The following is a 23,983-nucleotide window of genomic DNA, read 5'->3' as shown; positions in this document are numbered from 1 at the left end:
CATTTCTACACTCTGTCCAGTCCCCCGAAGTCCCCTTTTTTCTTACCAAACCACACACTTCATCTTTGGTTGTATGATGTTTAATTAAATCCTTGATTAGTAAATTGGATTTTTTTTTTTTGCTCCTGATATTACAAATTATACAGTAATTTTTGTTTGCTGTTCACTTTAGCATGTTAAAAACGGTTTCTGTAAGTTATTCAGGTTATTTTGCAACTGAAGTTTTGATTTTTAACTTGTTACCCATTATTCCACTTCTTTGATTAACACCAAGACTGCAAGATATCTTTTTAAGATAAGACATTTCTTCAGAATAAATCCTCAGTAAAATGAAAATACATGTGGAACAAAATCTTAGTAGTCAAAGGGGAGTTTTGCTTCAGACTTACCTACTGTATAGCAGTCTGTACAAAAAATATTTTAGTGGTCTGAGGGCGATGGTTTTGACTACTGTGACTTACTCCTGTGTAGAATCGTAAAGGTTGATGAAGCAGTAATTAGAATTTAGTGTATACTTCAAAGGCCATATTTAATAAATTACTGTTTTTTAAGGTGGTTTATGAAGTACCAGCATGTAGACCCAGAAGAGGCTGTAAAGATTCACATTGATGTTCAGGCAAAGAAGTCTGTGGCAATTCACTGGGGAACTTTTGCCTTAGCAAATGAGGTAAGTACAACTGTGGTCACAGTAACTCATTGTGTGTCTGACATAGGATAGGATTCAGGCATCAGTGTACCTGGCAGTGTGTTCAGAAACCAGACTAGAATCTGGACCTGTGTGGTCATCATAGTCATCAACGTGAATTACGGTGGTAAATTATTAATTAGTAAAGCAATATTTATATACAGTGAGAAAAGCCTCTTCATTGCATGGGGTCTTTTGAATTATTTATATAACCAAAAATATGTGTGGTCTTAGGAAATAGAAAAATGAATTATCATGTCATTCCTCTTAAGGCAGACTTTTGTTTAATGGAAGATACAAGATATGTACAGAATTACTCTAAAAGTAACTTATAAAAAGTGGGACAGATGAAGGGGTCTCAGAGTCAGGGACTATTACTAATTGAAGGGGTCAGGGAGAGCTTCATGGAAGAGATGACATTTCAACTTGGCTGTGAGAAGGTAAGGAAGAAGGCATCTCAAGGAGGGAAGTGTGGGCGTGGAGATGGTGAGCAGTGAGTTCAGCCGGAGTACGAATGCTATCAAGAGCAGCAGGGAAGTAAGGCTGGACAGCTTGGAACTTTTCAGAAGTGTTATTTGTCCAGTAAACACTGATTCTGTGTCTGCTGTGTGCCAGGCACTGGGGTAAATAAATGGTGGTTTTATTCCTAGACTAGTAGAGAAGACTTCATTTTCCTATAAGGTACCCGGACCCTAGACCTCTGCTACTAGGCAGAGTTGTGGGATCAAACAGAAGCTTAGCAAAAAACTTTCTCTCCTCTCCTGGAGCCAGGGCCTGTCCTAAGCAAAACTTAGAAACGGACAAGTGAACTGAGCTGCTGCTCCTTGCTCTCTGCGGCACCTTCCACATTCCAGGGCCCCTCTGCAAGGAGTCCTCTGCTTTTTAAGCATTCCCTGTCCCTGTCCTTTTTCTGGCCTGCCTTCTCCCTGGTTGCATCTTATTCCATAATTATACACTGCCTGCCCCCGTCTACTCCCTCCCATCAAAACTCCCCCTCTGCAGTGCTACTATCCTGAACTACACTGTTGGGGGGACACCACAGAATCAATAGCTGAACGACAGGGCATAGGAAGGGTGAAGGAGAGTATGTTTCTGTGTGCTTGGAGAAACACAAGTACACAGGTCTACCGCTGTATTTAGTGGCAGTGTCTTATTCCATGTGTGCGCGTGTTCCGTATGTATATAAATTTAGATGTAAGTACGCTTATTTATGTTCCATATATATTTCGGCAACTTAGATGAAGTAGTAGTATTTTATTAAACCCTGCAAACAGAAGAGTCAAAAATGAGTCCTAGATTTTTAACTTGAGTAATTGGGAAGATGGTTATGCTCTTGACTGAGATGGGAACTTGAGAGGAGAGAAAAACCTCAGTCTTTAAGAGTTATTGTATTATTCAGTCTTACTCCTGTTAAAAATCTAACCTTCACCTTTACTTCTTAATGAAACATAAAACACAAACTCATTTAGTCTTTTTGACATTAGTTCTGTAAATCTGACAACTGCAAGTTTGCTAAATATAAAGAATTTGTGGGGAGGATATTTAGTCTATGCTTTGTAGACAGTTTAAAATGATCTGCATGTAAATAGTTGTAGTAACTGCTTACTACAGTATAAGCAACTTAAGGATGTCCTTGACTTGGCAAGACTTAAATCAGAGGTCGCTGTAGATATATTTAACCTGAGGAGTGTTGAGTGAGTTTCTTACATGTATTTAAGCATTTAAGTCACTAGTGTTGGTGGAGACAAACTGCAGGCACTACATAATATGTGTTAACTTCTTAAATGACCAGGCTCTCTATTTTGAGTGTCTTATATCTTAGAAAGGGAACAGTTTGAGTTTTCTGGGGCTGGTGCCTGGCCTTCAGTGGGTCCAGACTGCTGGGAACTTTCACCACTTACTCATATTTATGTCTGATCTACTATCTTGATCAATACATATTGTTTGGTCCCAGGTCTATGGGGCATTTCTGTCTTCCCTGCAGGACTAAGGTGCCTGCACTAAAATAGTTTTCTTGCCTGCTTGTCAAGTTATCTTCTAGATGGTTGAAGCAACCAAGAACTGACCTGTGAAGAAACTCACAGAGATAGTGCAACATCAAAATCCATACGAAGTTATAGCTTATAACTAAAGTTACAGTTTAGGAAAGAAATTATTAGTGTGAGATAACTGTGTAAGTGTTTTGTTACTGGCTGAGAGTTGTAGAACACAGGGGAAGTGGGGAAGAGTTTCGTCATTTTGAAATCTCTTAAAAACAATTTTGCAAAGGAAAGCTTCTTGGGCTATTAAAGTTATATTTTACTGGTGATATATCAGCAATCTCCTATATGCAAAGAAAAGATGAGTAGATTTCTGTTATCAACTAACCTTAATAAGTGGCTATTTCTAGGACTACAGGGTAACGAATGCTTAGTTAACCTCAGTTACTCAGCAAACAGTGGCAACGCATCTCTGAACACAGCCATAAACCTAGAAGTGAGCAAGCAGGGAGGAAAAAACTTGAGTGTGGCCAGTAGCTGTTAGCAGATCTGTACATCTGAAACCACAGAAAACTTGCCTGGTTTTCCTACTGCATCACTGGCTGGCCCTTCATAGTCTGTGGCTGATTCCTCCTCTCCCTCCCAGCAGTGAGAATGTTAGGACGCCATAGTCCAGGGGCCCCTTCTCTTTAGCTGGTTACTCCCTGGGGGAATCTCACGAGTCTCATGCCTTTAAACACGGTCTATGCACTGTAAGCTCTCTAACCTAGGATTTTCCCTACAATCCACATTTACCTACTTTTCTCCACTTGGATGTCCACCAGGTTACAAAAACTTCATACTAAAAGTTAAAAAGCTTCATTCCAAACTTCCTGTTCTTTCCTCAGACTTGTTTCTCTTGTATCTCAGCAAATGGCAAAATCCTCCTTCCAGCTCCTCAGGCTAAAATCTTTACCGTGTATATCCTCTGTCCCACTTTCTCCAAATGCAGTCAGCTCACCTTTCAGACTCTATTTGGACTCTGACTGCTGCTTATCCCGTTCACCAGTGCCACACTGCCCCTTGCTGTCTGTTCTCCACACTGCAGAGGGCAGCGACCTTTACCCCTAAACCAGATCAGGACACTTCTCTTCCAGGAGACCAGCCGCCCCAGGTCAAAGCCACAGTGATTCTAAGGGTGCCTGTAAAGCCCCCTGCAGTCTGCTCCATTGCCGGGAGCCGGCATATTGCATATTGAGTGCAGCACTTTCCACAGCATCATCTTTCAGGATCTGGAATAGCTCAACTGGAATTCTGTCACAGCCGGGAGCCAGCGTGAGGAACTCCGCCCATGACAAAGGTCATGAGGAAGGAGGCTCGGCATACGCAAAGGCGGGATCGAGCCTCAGGAGTCCCCCTGGAAATTCTCGAGCATCTACCCCCAAAACCAGAGTCTGCCTACTTTCTGCTTTGTGCTTTCACCTACACCTCTGACTTTACGGGGGGCTGTCCCCAACTACCTCTCTCTGAAAAAAGAGTTAGCTTACAGCTCCAGTTAATAATTCCTGGGTGTGACAGTGTTTCAACCTACAAACTCCTTTGGAAATCCTCTAGCCTGCCTGAATAGGTTTTCTGGCCACATGTGATTGTTCAGAGCCTCCCAACTGTGAGAGGCGGGGGGGGGGGGGGGATATTCTAAACTGTCTAAACACAGATTCCTTTGAGTAGTTAAAAGATTGATTAGAAATTGTATTGGTGAAGGGTTTTTCACTTATTGGGCCAGTGTTTGCTGCTAAGTCTCCATATCCCTTACCTGCTGTGTCCCTGGCAGTGTATTGATTAATATAATTGGTGTAAGTAGTAGCTTTAATGTTTGTAACCTGGGACCCTTGAGTTAATTCTTTTCTTGATTGAGCCCACCACACCTTTGCCCTTTAGGAATGCAACTTTATCTAATGCTTTTGGAGGGTGGCTCCTGACTTTGGAATAATCACCTTTAGAGAAAAATAAGTTTCTTAAAATGTTAACAGGCCTCCTGGCCAGAAGATGATGTAAATCACCTGAACTTTTGCATATGATAAGTTTGAAAGTCTGGCTTTGATTAGGATCAGGAACTGCTGTCCTTGCATGACTCTACCCCTTCCCCCATTATCCTCTATGCACAACTTAAGGTATAAAAACTACTTTGGAAAATAAAGTGCGGGCCTTGTTCACCGAAACTTGGTCTCCCCATGTCGCGCTCTCTCTCTCTCACTCTGGCTGAGTCTCCATCTGGAGCGCGGAACCCACCATGCTTACTAATTATGCCTGGGCTTCTAAGATCCGACCGGGGAGGCCTCAGTGTCTCCTCTCCTTCGGGAGAACGGAAGGACGCCTGCAGCCTACGTAAGTGGTGCAAACTTCTTGTCTTGAAGTTTTATTGGTCTCCTGCGTAAACCAAGCTACTCAGCCTCTCTTCTCCACTGAATTTCCTCACTGAGCTATCCTCATTCTATTACTCTTTATATCTTTGATAAATATTTAAATACATAGGTCGCCTATGCCGTCTCTCCTTCGAATACCCTGGATCAGCCGGGGCTGGACCCCGGCACTCCATCAGTGTTTGTTCAAGTGTTGCCATCTTCTCAGGTGGTTGTATTTAAAATTAAACCTCCAACTGATACTATTTTGTCCCCAGAACACATCACCCACCCCAGTACTGTTTTCCTCCTTGTTCACGTCTTACCTGTCTGTGTACTGGGATGTAAGCTCCAGGAAGGCCAGCGCTTGTATTTGGCGCCCTGACCTGGCTACTCCAGGTGCTCACAAGACACTACTGCATGAAGGGCAGCAGCGGACTCACCGCCGGCGATCAGAGGAGAGACCGGGTGATTTTTACTCCTGCTTTTAACTTTCACATTTTTACAGCTTTTCTGATTGAAATTGAAAAAAAGAAAATAACCTTTTCTGTAACAGCTGTTTTTTCCCCCTTTATTTGATATAAAATAGCCACTATCCAATGTACAGTTTTAACTCAAAAGAGAAATAACTGGTGAAATGACTTATACCTTTTACTTTAATAATTATAACATTCAAGTGGTTTTATTTGGAAAACATTTGAGTAGGTTGAAACATCCTTCAGTAGTGTGCTATCTTCCTTTTTAGCTGTGAAAAGGTGAGGAAGCACAGTGAAACTCCACTGTCAAATCTTCTCCAGCTCCCTCTCCACGTCTCAGGCTACAGAAGTGGTGTCTGGCGGGGGCTTGGGGATGACAGCCCTTCTGCAGCCAAAAATATCGTCTCTAGAGTTTGCTTACACACAGATACTCTTCCTTATAATCTAAGTTTCTATATTCTCCCCCAGTATTGGTAACACTTAATTCTTTAGCACTGGTTCCATTTAGGCTAGAATTTCATGCAGGGAAAATAGTGATCAGAGTTCATGCAGTCTAATGTTCAATCTAAGCTGGCACCAAAGTTGATATACATGGTATTAGATAAATTGATAAACGTGTGACACTTATAGCAACAATGATTATATATTAGAAAGTGATTGACTCATCTGCTAATCTTTCAATGAAACAGAAAGATATTATTTTAAGCAGGCTGTGTTGGTTTATTTTAGTTGAAATCTTGTTTGAACTATCCCCTCAAATATAGGTGTGCTTAATCTTTTTCCATTTTTGTTTCTCTCTGCCCTTTGCCAGCATTATTTAGAGCCTCCAGCGAAACTGTGTGAAGCTCTAGAAAAATACAGACTTAAGACTGAGGATTTTCTTGTCCTGAAGCACGGCGAATCAAGATACCTTAATACTGATGATGAAGATATTGAATAATATGAACACAAGAGTTTTTCATGAAAAAGGCATCATTTGATATATATGTGAGAAGACGAAGAAATGCATGAATATTATGATTTTTTACATTTGGAAGCAACTTCTGTAGGTTTATGTTCTGTTATCACCTGATACTAATATGATTGCTGGTCCATATAAACAATAGTTCAGAGGTGGGTCATTAAAATCCACATTAGCCAACTCATTATTTAAGGTCCTATCTCAGTGACATAAACACTGCAATGGGTTGTTTATTTTTTTTTTTTAACTAAAGCATTCTACTTTCATGGTAGAGTTTTGAGGTTATAAAAAACTGATTTTAAAAACTCACTCCTCTTTTTATTCTTAGGGGCCTTCTGCAAGGTAAGTCAAGGTTATATACCTACCTTGATTTTCTTAGAGGCCTGCACAGAGAAACATTTTTTATAGTCACAGAGTAAATGATGACATTGATTCCCATATGCTTATAGCAATTTGTGCTCTATTAAGATTATGCCAAATGGTAAGTGATTTATTTTTTTAAACATAAAAACATAGGAGTTTTGGCTAAGTTACCATTTGTAAAGACAATTTTTTAAAGAGAGGAACAGTATGTTCTATGGCACAAGCCCTCTGAGCTGGGAAGTGTGGTTATGAGACATGACTTATGAAATTTTTGATTTTTAATTTAAAAGTCAGACCTGCTCAGCACAAATATAGCTGCAAGGAAATAATTTAAAAAGACAAATGCACATCTTATATGTTGATAGACCATATACTTTGGATTTTAATTTTTTCCCTATTCCATCTCCTCTCTATGTATATGTACTCATTTTTTTTTTCTGGTTTCTTAATAATGCTGGCAAAGGGCAGAGAGAAACAAAAATGGAAAAAGATTATAAGATTTCAACTAAAATAACCAACATAGCCTGCTTAAAATAACTCCAGTGTCAGCGAGATTTATAAGTATTCTATGTTTTACATGAGTGTGATGTCTTATATTTTTGTATCAAATGACCCTTAAGCACGGTTCTCCCGTTAATAATTAAGCCAGTGTGGGGTGTCAGTGGTTAAAGAGACAGTGATTTTGTCGTAGACGGGCTCTGCAGGCGCTTGGTGACTGTGACCCTTCCAAAGGGGGAGAGCCGAGCAGAAGCCTGTTCTGTCTTCCTGATCAAGTCTCAGTAAAATGAATTTTATTCATACAAAATAATCAAAGTACAGGTTTTTCTACACGAAATGCTACCCAGGCAGTGCCCTGTAATATATGCACGTTGGCCACTCAGTCTGAACTTCAGTCCTGCCTCCACCGTGGGCTCTCTGTGTGCCTCAGTGTCCTCACATGCGACAAGAGGACGACTCCCACCTACCTCCAAAACTGAACAAATAGTAGTCATAGGTAAAATAGATTTGAAAGCAGAAAACAGGCTACTGCTTTTGATATATTTTGATATATTCAAGTATATATAGGGGCAGTAAAACATTGAGGTCTGACAACTTTATCTCCTGCATTGTGTAAATTTGCAGTTACAGCCAAAATAAATGTAAATGATCTTTATAAAAATGTCAGTATTTCTAGCTACAAAGATGCAGCAAATCTGTTAAGGGGAAATGTATATGTAATACAGGTGAATGTATATGATTTGAGGGCACTAAAGCACATAAAATTTCCCCCTAAAATAAACCTTCAGAAAAAAAAAACAAACCCAACACTTTCACTCCAAAGGAATATTTTGCAAGCAGACAGGAGTCAAGATGTCAGGCTTATTGGTGGATTAGCTCTGGCTCGTGTTGCCCTAATACTAGCCTGTGCTCTGTGTCACCTTCCTCGCTTGCACGCCAGACTGAAAATTCATCTCTTGCCTCATCTCTGTGAGGCAAGCCGTGCACATCTTGCTTAGTTATTTTTTCTCCTTGAATGGCCTTAATTTTGTTTTCATGTGTAGTGTTTAACTGAGGGTCTCCAAGCACTTTAATTGGACCTGCCTCATTTTTCTAGGCTTCCTCCATGCTTTAATTTTTATCAACATTAGCACTCTTTCCACTTTGGCATTTTGTTCCTTCAGTACATTGAGCTTCATCTTTCCTATCTTACATTTTGAAGGGTTTTATGTGCAAACAAAGACAGATTTTGAAAAATTAGACAAATCCCCTCTGTTCCCTTCAGTTTGATGCCTTTCATTTGTCTCATCCTCTAAGTCAATTTCATTTTTCTCTTTGATTAGCCAGCATCCATACTTAGCTCTCATAATGTACAGCTAGTTGATAATTTTCATCATATACTGAATGTTTCCTACTGTATAAAATATTTCTCCCAAGTTTCATTTCTGTATCAGTATAACCCTGAGAAATAACTAAGCATGTAAGATTTTATTGAAATTCATTTCTCCTGTGGTCAGAGGAACACTTTGATACTCATTGCCCAAGAGGGTGGGGCTGTCAAATAGGACCAACTAAAAAAGTAAGATGTGCCCTGCCCTACAAAGGTAAAAACCTAACTGTGCATTTTCACTGTGTAATTCTCTCCAGATAGTTAAAATGACTTCCCCCTGCCGATTTTCTCTAGCAGTTAGACATGTCAAACTCAATGCTCTGATCTCCAGGAAATGTTGTGTGTTCGAGGAAAAGAATAGGTGGAGTTTTAGAATCCAGTGCTGCTACAGCACATTAAAATCTAATCTTGATTTTTAATGTGTGTACATTTAGAATATATATTTTCATTAAATGAGGAAGACTACACAAAATTGTTATAAAGAAATGTGCCTTTCAGGGAAGTAATACGTTTGCATCACTGAAAATGATTCTTAGCTCTCGTAATGTACAGCTAGTTGAGAATGTTTTCTACTGTAAAAAATATTTCCCCCAAGTTTCATTTCTGTATCAGTATAACCCTGAGAAAGCACATTTTTCTGTTTGAGGATTTGTAACTTCCTATGGAAATCTATGTATTTAGAAATGAAATTCAAAGTACTCTTGCCTTAAATATATGAATAGGAAACCTTCTGCTTGCAAACTGATTTACTTAATAACTAAGCATGGTGGTGGTCATGAACTTGAATATTATAAAACATGGGGATGTGGGGTGGAGAAGAGGAAGTCAAATATAGCAAACTGTTACAGTAGCTTATGGGACAAAGATACTATTTAAAATAACTGCTAAGAATTTTTATCTTATAATTTTAGTTATGTAAAATATAGATGAAAATTAATGAATAAAACTTTTCACTTAAAGGGAGAAAATAATCTTGCCACTTTTTTCTACTAAAAAAAACCAAAAGAACCTATGAATTTTTACTGAGCATAAATTTTAAACACTAGATAGACTAAGCACCTGTACAAAGTCGTTTCCTCCCTCTCCAGTCCTACTCTCAGGAGACGGGGTTTCATTCTAGATGTACCCAAAGGCCTATACAGGAACGACAGAAGCATTCTGTTTCGAATGATGCCAGTATGTTATACACAGTAAACAGGAGTGGGTATTAGGAAACATTTTTCCTAACGGTTAAAAGTTTTCATGGTCTAAAAATAGATTCTATGATTAGAACAGACCTGAGTGGCTGGTGGCCTTGGGAGCACAGGATCTCATCGCTACTAGAGGAACAGGGTCCTTCCTGGGGCAGTGTTGCTGTCCCGGTGGAGCAACTGCAAATCCCTTTGGACAAGGGAAGGGGAGCTGACATACAAAGGGTCACTGTCGCTCCGTGTGGAGGGAATAGCTGAAGTAGCTTAGCAAAAAGCAAAATAAAAACAGTTTCAGAACAAGCTCTCATATTCATTTGGTATCAATAAAATGGTCCAACACAAACCAAAGACCACGGCAAGCTGTAGCTGTGTTGAAGATGAAGTGTATTTACAGTACATGATGTTTACTGTTTAAATTCAGCAGCTGAAAGAATCTGTTTGTGAGGAAGGTGAGAGAGAAATTTCTGTGCATTACTTCTGGACTGCATTACTCTTTGGAAAAATATGACCAACCAATTAGAATTTTGGTATCATTGTTACCTTCTCCTTCACGTCTGCATCATGGTGATGAACTAAAGCTTTCATTTTCTGGGCGCATTCTTTTCCATACAACAGGGAAAACAGTGAACCTTCAGGGAAAGTTGGCTGCGCAGCTAAACGGTGCTCTTCGTTGAGGCAGTTAGTTATGTTCTGAAGCAGTGTGAGAGCTCGAAGAAGAATCTCCTTCGGTACATGGCCATCAAGAAGTGAAAGGAATGATGAGTCCACCTGAAATAGGAAACAATGAGAATTTAAAATATACGAAAACATTTTCCATGGGTCTTTTCACATGTACTGAACACATTTTAAAAATCCTGTTGTAGAAAACTATCCCTGAGACAGCACCACATAATTGTGTAAAATCTTCAGCACCCCTGTATTGTATACCAAAGGAAACAGGAGGTTTTGTGTCTTAGCTGAAAAATACTATTTTCTTGAAATCCTACAATGTAGTCATTTTTCCTCTTTAAGATCCATCATATATGGTCATCATGGAAACTTATTAGGTGCCAGGTATAAGGCCGAGCAGATAAATAATAAAACGGTCCTTTTTTTATAGGATATTCTATCATAGTACAAACTGTGCTTTCTTCAGAATACCACAGCTTTTAATTATCTTGCTCATTTCTTACATTTTCTGTCTCCTCTACCTAGACTGTAAGCAGACAAGCACCACGTCATGCTGTTCTCACTGGTATATCCTAGCACTCAGCTGGCATCAGGCGCATGGTGGTGCCTCCGTGAACACTAGTGTCTCTGGATACTGAGATACACTGAGCATTAATATTAATAGATCAAGTATAAAATGTGTGATAAGTACCCCAAAGTGAACAGAGACATAAAAATTACCATTTATTACTACTAGGGAGACCTTTCCAAAACAGTTTTCAGAAGTAAAATATGGTCATTACAGAAAATTGAGGCAATTCATATAGGCAAAGAGAACCAAAACAGAAGGAAAAACCGCCTCTAATAGTGCTCCTCAGGGAGAATTCCTGTTAATACTTTGGGATAAATCCTTCCCTTCTGGATCTGTCTATCCAAACTGATATACAGACAGCACAAATATGCAGGTACTTACTTGAGCATCAAGAAGTCGATCTGTCATGGCTGGATTTTCAGACAAATTCAAAAGAAGCTTCAAAACTTGAACCTGAAACAAGAAAAATATCAAATTATTTCAGACAACCAAGCGTGGATTTTCTCTACCTGACATGCTATCTACCAACCATGTCCATATTTTAAAGTCCTGCCTGTTCTTCAAGGTCTGATTCAAATTCTCTCCATTGCACAAAGTCTTCTCAATTCATTTTACTTAAAAAGCTTGGTTTTTCAATTATACTGATAGAAAACAGTGAATGTCTTCACTTCCCACCACTGGCCCACACAAATACCTAACCAGGGTAACTTTAACATGTTACATAAATAATCTTTATTATGATTACTGTTATGTAAAATGTGATCTTTGGAATAAAAAAGCCATCTCTCAAACTTCAGTTTATTTCTACTTAAAGTATGAAAATGTAGTGAAAGTTTGGTTATGAAGACTTACAGTAGGTACTTTTTACTAGCTTTCTGTGATTCCTGGTGCATACTGTTATATGAAAAATGTTATAATCTTTTAAACAGACAATGATATAATCAGCAAAAACACATTAACAACTTACACTGGACTAGCTAAACTGCTTGCATTCTTTTTTTGGCATTTCATTTTTAATTGGAGGATAATTGCTTTACAGTGTTAGCGTTGGTTTCTGCCATACATCAGTATGAATCAGCCATAGGTATACACACGGCTTCTCCGTCTTGAACCTCCCGCCCCGCCCCACCCCCTCTAGCACGTCACAGAGCACTAGGTTTGAGCTCTCTGCATCATACAGCCAATGCCCACTGGCTATCTAGTTTACATATGATAGTGTATATGTTTTCAATGCTACTCTCTATTCATCCCACTCTGTCTTTTCCACCCTGTGTCCACACATCTGTTCTCTATGTCTGCATCTTGATTGCTCCCCTGCAGATAGGTTCATCAGTACCATCCTTCTAGATTCCATACGCATGTGTTAACATATGATACTTTTCTCTTTCTGCCTTCACTCTATAACAGGGTTCCCCCACCTCATTAGAAGTGACTCAGATGTGTTTGTTCATGGCTACTATCCCACTGTACGTATGTTCCCAGCTGCGTTAGCCTTCTGCTGATAGGCATCTAGGTTGCTTCAGTGTTGGAGCTACTGTAAATAATGCTGCATTTCAGTTACGGTTTCCACAGGGTATATGCCCAATGTGGGATTGCTGGATTATATGGTGGTTTTATTCCTAGTTTTCTTTTTTTAATTTTAGGATAATTGCTTTTCAGAATTTTATTGTTTCCTGTCAAACATCAACATGAATCAGTCATAGGTGAACATATGCACTCCTAGTTTCTTTAAGGAGCAGAACTTTCCCTAATCTCCTTGCCCTATGGAACCACTGCTGGGAAAAGAGGATATGCTGCTGCCGTGTGGACACTTCCCATAATTACAATGGGAAAAACCAGGGCTGAGGGGAGCTCTATAATTGCAAGGCCTGCAGAGCTATTAATGAAACCTGCCCTGGAGAAATGTGCTGTGGTAAGCAATCAAAAGAAAATTCCAAATAGGCTCAAATTTCAGGCCACTTCAGGAGTTAAGTTTTACTCACAACATTCTTTTAAGAAATGAACCACATAAGAGGCTGCTCACCATCACTCATTAGTAGAGAAATGCAAATTGTCACTACAGTGAAGGATCACCTTGCACCATGGTTAAAACTCTCAACAACAACTGTCAGGGAGGGCGGGGTGAGAAGGAACCTCCCAGCCTGTTGCTTAGACAGTAACCTGGTGACAGCCACAAGGGAAGACACTACGGAGGTTCCTCAAAAAATCAAGCAGAGCTACATCTGATCTGGAACCTCACTCCTGGATATGTGTCTGAAAGAAACTAAAGACAGAATTCATGCACAACCACCCCAAAGGGTATTTGAGGAGAAAACCAGATTTTGAAAAGTCTCATGCAGCCAAGTATGCACTGGACAAGAATGTTTCACATCCAACAAATGGAAGCAAACAAAAGGTTTATCGAGAGAGGAATGGGTAAAGAAGTGACACATGTACACAACACAATGTGACTCAGCCAAGAAAAAGAACAATTACTGTGATTTTCAGGAACACAGATAAACTAGGGGATAATAAAAGAAGTGAAGAAAGTCAGAATCAGAAAAATACGAATATCAAATATCACTTAAAAGTGGAGTCTAAAAATACACATAGTTTACTTGAGAAAACATAAGCAGACATGAGTTAAAACACATACTAAATGAGAAGGGGTAAGGGATAAGTTATACAGTTTAGATATGACAGCTATAATCACTCCATATGAAATAGACTATCAACAAAGACCAAGGTATAATAAGGGAGTTCAACACTGTAATAAGCTATATGGGGAAAAAATTCGATTGTGAGTCAATATGTATATATGCAAAACTGCAAATACATTCTGTATACCTACAGCACTCATTACCTTGTGTATCAATGTTAGTACAGTAAGAAATACAAGTGAATTTAAAAACAACAAGGGTGGAGACAAGCTTTCAGTCTGTGTTGTCTTTCCACTTTATAATTCAACACTGAATCAGGACTTTCACTGAGGCTCTGGTTGCTTTAAATAACCACAGTTGGGCTGAGGAGGGCCTACCGTTTTGTGGCCGCCCTTTAGATCAACAACGTTAACAACAGAGCTGAATGGTGTTTGATCTTCCCAAGGCCTGCAGGGCTCTACACCTGTTCTCAAGAAATGCCCTGGGGTAAATCAACAATAGAGCATTGAAAAAGGCAGACGTTAAAGGAGCCGATTTCAAGAGGTAAATATTATTTACACTTCATAAAACATAAGCACATCGAGAGATACAGAACATCACTCATTATTAACATACACACACTAATGTATATTGACTAGATAAAAAGGAGCTACTGAATAGCACAGTGAACAATACTGAACACACTAATAATCTATATGGGGAAGAACCCAAAAAAGAAGATTCAGCTCTATGTACAACTGAATCAAGGTCCTGTACACCTAAAACAAACACAACACTGAAAATCAACTCTACACCAGTGAAAAAGAAAAATTAAATGGGTGGGGATGGGGGGAGGGTGCCACGAAGAAATGCTGTCACCCTGTGGCTCTTCGCCCTAAGGGAAACTGTAAAAACCTGTGCTGATGGGCAATTAATATTCACAAGGGGCAGTCAAGAAAACCACCTGCCCTCAAGGTATATCCTGGGGTATGACATCAGAAAAGATTTCAAAACAGGGCAGATGCTCAAGAACCCAATTTCAAGAGCTGTTTCACTCACCTTGTTTACAAAAAGAAAAGACATCAATATTGCTAAATATTAGAGAAGTGCAAATCAAAAGTAGAAACAGATTTCCTCACACCATTCACAGTGGCCATTGTCCAAAAGACAATGCTGGAAACGGTGTGGGAAAATGGAAAGCTCCCTGCACCCGTGGTGAGAAGGTAAATTAGTAACAGCCACGGTGGGGAACAGCGTGCAGGTTGTTTAATAAATGAAAAGGGGGATGAAATTAGAATATTCACTAACATACAGAAAAATAAACTCCAAACATATTAAAGACCTCAACAAAAGGATGAATGCTATAGAGCTCTTGAGGAAAATACAGGCAGAACGTGCTTTGACATAAATTTCAGAAAGTTCTTTTTTGATTCACCTCTTGGAACCTAATTCCACTCAAAAGCATTGGCACAGCAGAGGAAAACATAAATACAACAGACAGACAACCCTTAGAATGTAACTGATATTTGCAACAAAGACACCCATGAGGGATTTATCTCCAAAATGTACAGTTTATGTACCTCAGTATCAGAGAAACAACCCAATCAAAGAGGGGCACAAGATTTAGATGAACATTTCTTCAAAGACATGGAGATGGCCGTTAAGCACATGAAAAGATGCTCAGCATTTCTAAGTTATTGAAGTGAAGTCACTCAGTCGTGTCCAACTCTTTGCGACCCCATGGACTGTATAGTCTACCACACTCCTCCGTCCATTGGATTTTCCAGGCAAGGGTACTGGAGTGGGTTGCCATTTCCTTCTCCAGAGGATCCTCCCGACCCAGGGATTGAACCCAGGTCTCCCGCATTGTAGGCAGACGCTTTAACCTCTGAGCCACCAGGGAAGTCAGAACCGCAAATCAAAAGTACAATGTGATAATCACACAGTTCAGAATGGTCATCATCAAAAAAATCTACAACAATAAATGCCAGAGAGGGTGTGGAGAAAAGGGAACCCTATTACACTGCTGGTGTGACTGAAAGTCAGTAAACCCACAGAGAACAGGACAAAGGTTCATTAAAAACTCAACGGAGAAGTATCATAGGACCTAGCAATCCCATTCCTGGACATAGATCCAGAGAAAACTATAATTTTAAAAGACAGATGCATCATACATCATGACCAAGTGGGCTTTATCCCAGGGATGCAAGGATTCTTCAATATTCACAAATCAATCATGTTAATGTGATAATGTGATACACCACATTAACAAACTGAAAGATAAAAACCATACGATTATCTCAGTAGATGCAGAGAAAGCCTTTGACAAAATTCAACATCCTTTTATGATAAAAACCTCCAGAAAGCAGACGTAGAAGGAACATACCTCAACATAATAAAAGCCATATATGATAAACCCACAGCAAACATCCTCAATGGTGAAAAATTGAAAGCATTTCCCCTAAAGTCAGGAACAAGAAGACATGGATGCCCACTCTCACCACGACTATTTAACATAGTTTTGGAAGTTTTAGCCACAGCAATTAGAGAAGAAAAAGAAATAAAAGGAATCCAGATTGGAAAAGAAGAATAAAAACTCTCACTGTTGCAGATGACATGATCCTCTACATAGAAAACCCTAAAGACACCACCAGAAAATTACTATAGCTAATCAATGAATATAGCAAAGTGGTAGAATATAAATTAACACACAGAAATCCCTTGCATTCCCATACACTAACAATGAGAAAACAGAGAAATTAAGGAAACAATTCCATTCACCATCACAATGAAAAGAATAAAATACTTAGGAATAAATCTACCTAAAGAAACAAAAGACCTATATATAGAAAACTATAAAACACTGATGAAAGAAATCAAAGATTACACAAATAGATGGAGAAATAAACTGTGTTCATGGATTGGAAGAATCAATATAGTGAAAGTGAGTATACTACCCAAAGCAATCTATAGATTTAATGCAATTCCTATCAAGCTACCAATGGTATTTTTCAGAGAACTAGAACAAATAATTTCACAATTTGTATGGAAATACAAAAAACCTCAAATAGCCAAAGTATCTTGAGAAAGAAGAATGGACCTGGAGGAATCAACCTGCCTGACTTCAGACTATACTACAAAGCTACAGTCATCAAGACAGTATGGTACTGGCACAAAGACAGAAATATAGATCAATGGAACAAAACAGAAAGCCCAGAGATAAATCCACACACTATGGACACCTTATCTTTGAAAAAGGGGGCAAGAATATACAATGGAGAAAAGACAATCTCTTTAACAAGTGGTGCTGGGAAAACTGGTCAACCACTTGCCAAAGAATGAAACTAGAACACTTTCTAATACCATACACAAAAATAAACTCAAAATGGATTAAAGATCTAAATACAAGACCAGAAACTATAAAACTCCTAGTGGAAAACAGGCAAAACACTCTCTGACATAAATCAAAGCAGGATCCTCTATGAACCACCTCCAAGAATATCGGAAATAAAAGTGAAAATAAACAAATGGGACCTAATTAAATGTAAAAACTTTTGCACAACAAAGGAAACTATAAGCAAGGTGAAAAGACAGCCTTCAGAATGGGAGAAAAAAATAGCAAATGAAACAACTGACAAAGAATTAATCTCAAAAATATACAACAGCTCCTGCAGCTCAATTCCAGAAAAATAAATGACCCAATCAAAAAATGGGCCAAAGAACTAAACAGACATTTCTCCAAAGAAGACTTACAGATGGCTAACAAACACATGAAAAGATGCTCAACATCACTCATTATCAGAGAAATGCAAATCAAAACCACAATGAGGTACCATCTCACACCAGTCAGAATGGCTGCGATCGAAAAGTCTACAAGCAATAAATGCTGGAGAGGGTGCGGAGAAAAGGGAACCCTCTTACACCATTGGTGGGAATGCAAACTAGTACAGCCACTATGGAGAACAGTGTGGAGATTCCTTAAAAAAGTGGAAATAATGGAAATAGAACTGCCATATGACCCAGCAATCCCACTGCTGGGCATACATACTGAGGAAACCAGAGTTGAAAGAGACACACGTACCCCAGTGTTCATCGCAGCACTGTTTATAATAGGCAGGACATGGAAGCAACCTAGATGTCCATCAGCAGATGAATGGATAAGAAAGCTGTGGTACATATACACAATGGAATATTACTCAGCCATTAAAAAGAATATATTTGAATCAGTTCTAATGAGGTGGATGAAACTGGAGCCTATTATACAGAGTGAAGTAAGCCAGAAAGAAAAACACCAATAGAGTATACTAACACATATATATGGAATTTAGAAATATGATAACGATGACCCTGTATACGAGACAGTAAAAGAGACACAGATGAACAAGAGAACAGTCTTTTGGACGCTGTGGGAGAATGCGAGGGTGGGAAGATCTGAGAGAAGAGCACTGAAACATGTATATTATCATATGTGAAACAGATCACCAGTACAGATCCGATGCATGAGACAGGGTGCTCAGGGCTGGTGCACTGGGATGACCCAGAGGGATGGGATAGGGAGGGAGGTGGGAGGAGGGTTCAGGATGGGGAACACATGTACACCCATGGCTGATTCATGTCAATGTATGGAAAAAACCACTACAATATTGTAAAGTAATTAGCCTCCAACTAAAATAAATAAATTAAAAATAAAATAATAGCAAACGAAGCAACTGACAAAGAATTAATCTCAGAAATATACAAGCAGCTCCTGCAGCTCAATACCAGAAAAATAAACGACCCAATCAAAAAATGGGCCAAAGAACTAAATAGACATTTCTCCAGAGAAGACATACAGATGGCTAACAAACACATGAAAAGATGTTCAACATCATTCATTATCAGAGAAATGCAAATCAAAACCACAATGAGGTACCATCTCATGCCGGTCAGAATGGCTGCGATCAAAAAGTCTACAAACAATAAATGCTGGAGAGGGTGTGGAGAAAAGGGAACCCTCTTACACTGTTGGTGGGAATGCAAACTAGTACAGCCACTATGGAGAACAGCGTGGAGATTCCTTAAAAACGTGGAAATAATGGAAAAAGAACTGCCATACAACCCAGCAATCCCACTGCTGGGCATACACACTGAGGAAACCAGAGTTGAAAGTGACACATGTACCCCAGTGTTCATCGCAGCACTGTTTATAATAGCCAGGTCATGGAAGCAACCTAGATGTCCATCAGCAGACGAATGGATAAGAAAGCTGTGGTACATATACACAATGGAGTATTACTCAGCCATTAAAAAGAATACATATGAATCAGTTCTAATGAGGTGGATGAAACTGGAGCCTGTGATACAGAGTGAAGTCAGAAAGAAAAATACAAATATAGTATATTAATGCATATATATGGAATTTAGAAAGATGATCCTGTATGTGAGACAGCAAAAGAGACACAGGTGTAAAGAACAGACTTTTGGACTCTGTGGGAGAAGGCGAGGGTGGGATGATTTGAGCGAATAGCATTGAAACATGTATATTATATGTGAAACAGATCGCCAGTCCAGATCCGATGCATGAGACAGGGTGCTCAGGGCTGGTGCACTGGGATGACCCTGAGAGATGGGATGGGGAGGGAGGTGGGAGGGGGGTTCAGGATGGGGAACACATGTACACCCATGGCTGATTCATGTCAATGTATGGAAAAAACCACTACAATATTGTAAAGTAATTAGCCTCCAATTAAAATAAATAAATTTAAAAAATAAAATAAAGAACAGATGCACCCTAATGTTCACGGCAGCACTATGTACAATAGTCAAGACATGGAAGCAACCTAAGTGGATGAGGACAGATGAATGGGTAAATAAGATGGGATACATACACACCAGCAAGAAGGAAGGACAACTACACTTAATACTAAGTGAAATAAGTGAGTCAAGGAAAGACAAGTATCATACGATACCGCTTGCCGATTGATTCTAAAAACGGATACAAATGAACTTCTTTACCAAACAGAAAAGGCCTCACAGACATAGCAAAACACCCTATAGTTACCAAAAGGTAAAGGTGCTGGGAAGTAAGAAATGAGCAGGTGGAGACGGACATACTCTTTATAATAAAAAAGCACCCACTGTAGGATGAGGACTCCTACTGGTCAACACTATATAATCAACTGTATGGGAAGAAAACCCGAAAAAGGAGATGTACATGTCTATGTATATGTGAACCATGGTGCTGTACACTGAAAACAAACAAACCTTGCAACATTGTAAGTCATCTATACACCAATACAAAATACAAATTACACAAAGAAAATGCCGACTCTATTCCCCTTGGGCCTTGGTGACCGGGGCTGCTGTCACATCCCCGAAGCCTGGGCAGGCTTGGTTCCCAAGGATGGACTGACGTGGGGCTGATGGTCTGGGGAGGATGTGCCAGCCAATGAGCCCTGCCCCATGGACCTGCTGTGCTTGTTTCCCTCTGCACAGGCCCACAACCTCCAGATCCAGGTGGGTCCTCCTGCAGCCAAACTATGGCTGCTGCACCCAAAGGATGGTGGAGCCTCTGGGTTGGAAGAGCTTTGAAAAGTCGCCTGGGCTCCATGTCTCCTGGTGCTGGGGTTCCCACCTCCAGCCTCCTTCCTTAGGGTTGCCCCACCTATGGATGAAAGCACCCCTCTGCAGAGTGGCGTTGCCGGAATTGGGATTTGTCCAAGGGATAAAGGGTAAGGAGGGCTTCCCTGGTGGCTCAGATGGTAGAGAATTTGCCCGCAATGCAGGAGACTCGGGTTCAATGCCTGAGTCAGGAAGATCCCTTTCAGAAGGGAATGGCTACCCACTCCAGTATTCTTGCCTGGAGAATTCTATGGACAGAGGAACCTAGCAGGCTACAGTCCATGGGGTCACAAAGAGTTGGACATGACTAAGCAACTAACATTAAGGAGTAAGGAGGGAAGAAGGTTTGAGACCCAAGCCTTAAATGTGTCTTCTGGCACATTCCCCTCTTAACTTACAACCCAGGAACAGGACCTTCCCCTAAGGCTCTGGTTTCCCCAGTAACCAGAGTTGGGCATAAAGACATGCTGCCACCTTGTGGCCATTTCCCATAACAACAACACTGTTGATGGGCACTTAATATTCACAATGCCTGCTGGGCTGTAAGTAAAAAAGTCTTCCTTCAAGAAATGTCGGAAGGGAGGTAACTGGGAAAATATTCATAACAGGGCAGATGTTCAAAAAGCCAATTTGAATAAGCAAGTTTAACTCACTGTTTAAAGGTATCACAAGAAAAGATGTCAGCATCACTAAATATGAGAGAAATGCAAACCAAAACTTCAACGAGGTTTGAGGTATTCACCTCATACTGGACAGAACAGCCACAAGCAGAAACTCTACAAACAGTAAGTACTGGAGAAGGTGGGAGAAAAGGGAACCCTCCTAGGCTGATACTGGGAATGGAAGCTGGGAACGGCCACTGTGGAGGACAGCGTACAGGCTCCTTAGCAAGGAAAATGAGAATGAAATTAGAATACTCCCAAACCCCGTACACAAAAATAAACTCCAAAAAGACCAAAGGAGAGAGACTATGAAACTTTTGAGGGAAAAAGCAGAACATGCTTTGACATAAAATGCAGCAAGTTCTTTTTTGATCCACCTTTTAGAATCATGAAAAATAAAACACAAATAAACAAATGGGACCTAATAAACATTAAAAGCATTTGCCAATACAATATTGTAAAGTGAAAAAAAATAATAATAATAAAAATAAATAAAAATAAAAATTAAATTAAAAAAATAAATAAAAGCATTTGCACAGCAAAGGAAACCATCAGTGAAAGAATAAGCCAACCCTCAGAATGGGAAAAAAAAAAAATTCTTGCAAATGAAGATACCCACAGGGAATTAATCTCCAACACATACTAGCCACTCACAGCAAAATATCAAAAAAACAAACTATCCAATAAAAAATCGGCCAAAGATCTAAATGCACATTTCTCCAAAGTTATAGAGATGGCTCCATAAAGCACATGAAAAGATGCTCAGCATCACTAGTTCCTAGAGAAAGGCAAATCAAATGTACAATGAAGTTATCACCTCACATCAATCAGAATGGCCATCTCAAAAAACCTACAACAATAAAGTCTGCAGAGGGTGTGGAGAAGGGACTGCTTCTACAGTGTGGGTGGGAATATAAATTGGTGCAGCCACTAGAGAGAATAGTACGGAGGTTCTTAGAAGACTAAACACAGAAGTACCGAGCGGGACTTCCCTGGTGGTCCAGTGGGTAAGACTCTGCGCTCCCGGTGCAGAAGGCCTGGGTTTCTTCCCTGGGCCTTCTTCCCCCATGCTGCAACTAACAGTCCCACATGCCACAACCGACACTCTGCACAGCCACATGAGTAAGAAAATATAAAGAATAAGTACCAAGTGGCCCAGCAATCCCACACATGCAGACCCAGAGAAATCCAAAACTTTAAGACACCTGCACCCCAAATAACGTGGCAGCACTAGGCACAACAGCCAAGACAGGGAAGCAATGAAAGTGTAGAAGAACAAATGAATGGATACAGAAGATGGGGTGCATATGCACAAGGCAGTTACTCAGACATAAAGAATGAAACAATGCCATTTCCAGTCACAGGAAAGAAACTAGAGATGATCACACTAAGTGAAGAAGTGAGACAGGGAAAGACAAGTATCACAGGATATCACTTCTGGTGGAATCTAAACATGGATACAAATAAACTTCTTTACAAAAGAGAAACAGCCTCACAGATTTAAAAAGAGACTTAGGGTTACCAAAAAGGAAAGGTGTGGGGGGTCAGGCAGTAATTAGCTGGTTCAGATCAATATATACACCTTAAAACAGGTACTCAAGGGCTCTTAACAGTCACAAATCTGACAGGGCTGTAAATGACACCTGCCCTCAAGAAATGTCCTGAGATAATCACTGAAAACACAAGCTAGAATCAAGATTGCAGGGAGAAATATCAACAACCTCAGATACGCAGATGATACCACTTTAGTGGCAGAAAGTGAAGAGGAACTCAAGAGCCTCTTGATGAAGGTGAAAGAGGAGCATAAAAAGCTGGCTTAAAATTCAACATTCAAAAAACAAAGATCATGGCATCTTGTTTCATCACTTCATGGCAAACAGATGAGGAAAATGTAGAAACCGTGATAGACTTTATTTTCTTGCGGACAGTGACTGCAGCCACAAAATTAAAAGACACCACCTGCTCTTTGGAAGAACAGCTATAACAAACTTAGTGTAAAAAAGAAGAGATATAACTTTGCCAACAAAGGTCCGTATAGTAAAGGCTATGGTTTTTCCAGTAGTCATGTATCGATGTGAGAGTTGGACCATAAAGAAAGCTGAGCGCTGAAGAAATGATGCTTTTGAACTGTGGTGCTGGAGAAGACGGTTGAGAGTCCCTTGGACTGCAAGGAGATCAAACCAGTCAATCCTAAAGGAAATCAACCTTGAATATTCGTTGGAAGGACTGGTGCTGAAGCTGAAGTTCCAATACTGTGGTTACCTGATGTGAAGAACTGACTCACTGGAAAAGACCCTGATGCTGGGAAAGACAGAGGGCAAAAGGAGAGGGGGAGACAGAGGATGAGATGGTTGGATGGCATCACTGACTCTAGGGACATGAGTTTGACCAAACTCCAGGAGACAGTGAAGGACAGGGAAGCCTGGCGTGCTGCAGTTCATGGGGTCACAAAGAGTCGGACACGACTTAGCGACTGAACAATAAATAACAACAAATCATCGAAAAATAATTCAAAAGGAAGGTCAACTTTCAAGAATCCAGTTTTAAGAGGTAAATTCTACTCACAAGGTGTACAAAAATAAAAGCACATGGAAAGATACTCCACATCAATAATTACTGAATCAATGCCAATCAAACCTACAATGAGGTATCACCTCACACTGGTCACAATGGCCATCATCAAAAAAGGCTACAAAGAATAAATACTGCAAAGAATGTACGGAAGAGAGAATCCTCCTTCAATCTTGGTGGGGATGTAAATGGTGAAGCCACTATGGAAAACAGTATAGAGATTCCTTGAAACACTAAACATAAAGAAAATCATCATTCAAAATGACATATGTGCCCCAATTTTCAGGGAAGCACTATTTATAATAGGACCCACAAAAATGTCCACTGACAGAAAAATGAAGACCAAGTGGTACATCTACACATCAGAATACTACTCAGTCATGACACAGAGTG

The 23,983-nt window shown here is 39.9% G+C and overlaps 2 protein-coding genes across 7 annotated transcripts in view; one reads left to right on the top strand and one right to left on the bottom strand.

The window, feature by feature from the left end:
* NAPEPLD (N-acyl phosphatidylethanolamine phospholipase D) overlaps window positions 1–9,440 on the top strand; it is a 92,400-nt gene extending 82,960 nt beyond the window's left edge. For all 3 annotated transcript variants that reach the window (XM_019958630.2, XM_019958631.2, XM_019958629.2), the window contains exons 4-5: window positions 553–667; window positions 6,330–9,440. In XM_019958630.2, coding sequence (XP_019814189.2) covers window positions 553–667; window positions 6,330–6,458 — 244 coding nt within the window. In that variant the 3' untranslated portion in view covers window positions 6,459–9,440. The remainder of the gene's footprint in view (window positions 1–552; window positions 668–6,329) is intronic.
* Window positions 1–23,983, bottom strand: part of ARMC10 (armadillo repeat containing 10) — a 105,807-nt gene that overhangs the window by 38,214 nt on the left and 43,610 nt on the right. Inside the window, exons 5-7 of one of the 4 annotated variants that reach the window (XM_019958634.2) lie at window positions 11,521–11,592; window positions 10,440–10,667; window positions 5,600–5,903 (exon numbers count right to left, since the gene is read on the bottom strand). In XM_019958634.2, the coding sequence (XP_019814193.1) occupies window positions 5,784–5,903; window positions 10,440–10,667; window positions 11,521–11,592 (420 nt within the window). In that variant the 3' untranslated portion in view covers window positions 5,600–5,783. Of the gene's footprint in view, window positions 1–5,599; window positions 5,904–10,266; window positions 10,668–11,520; window positions 11,593–23,983 lie in introns of those variants that run through there. The other 3 variants (XM_019958635.2, XM_019958633.2, XM_019958636.2) reach the window with 3 other exon arrangements.

Source organism: Bos indicus, chromosome 4 (assembly GCF_029378745.1).
Source record: "Bos indicus isolate NIAB-ARS_2022 breed Sahiwal x Tharparkar chromosome 4, NIAB-ARS_B.indTharparkar_mat_pri_1.0, whole genome shotgun sequence".
NCBI lineage: Eukaryota > Metazoa > Chordata > Mammalia > Artiodactyla > Bovidae > Bos > Bos indicus.
This window is presented reverse-complemented; position numbering and strand designations above follow the sequence as displayed.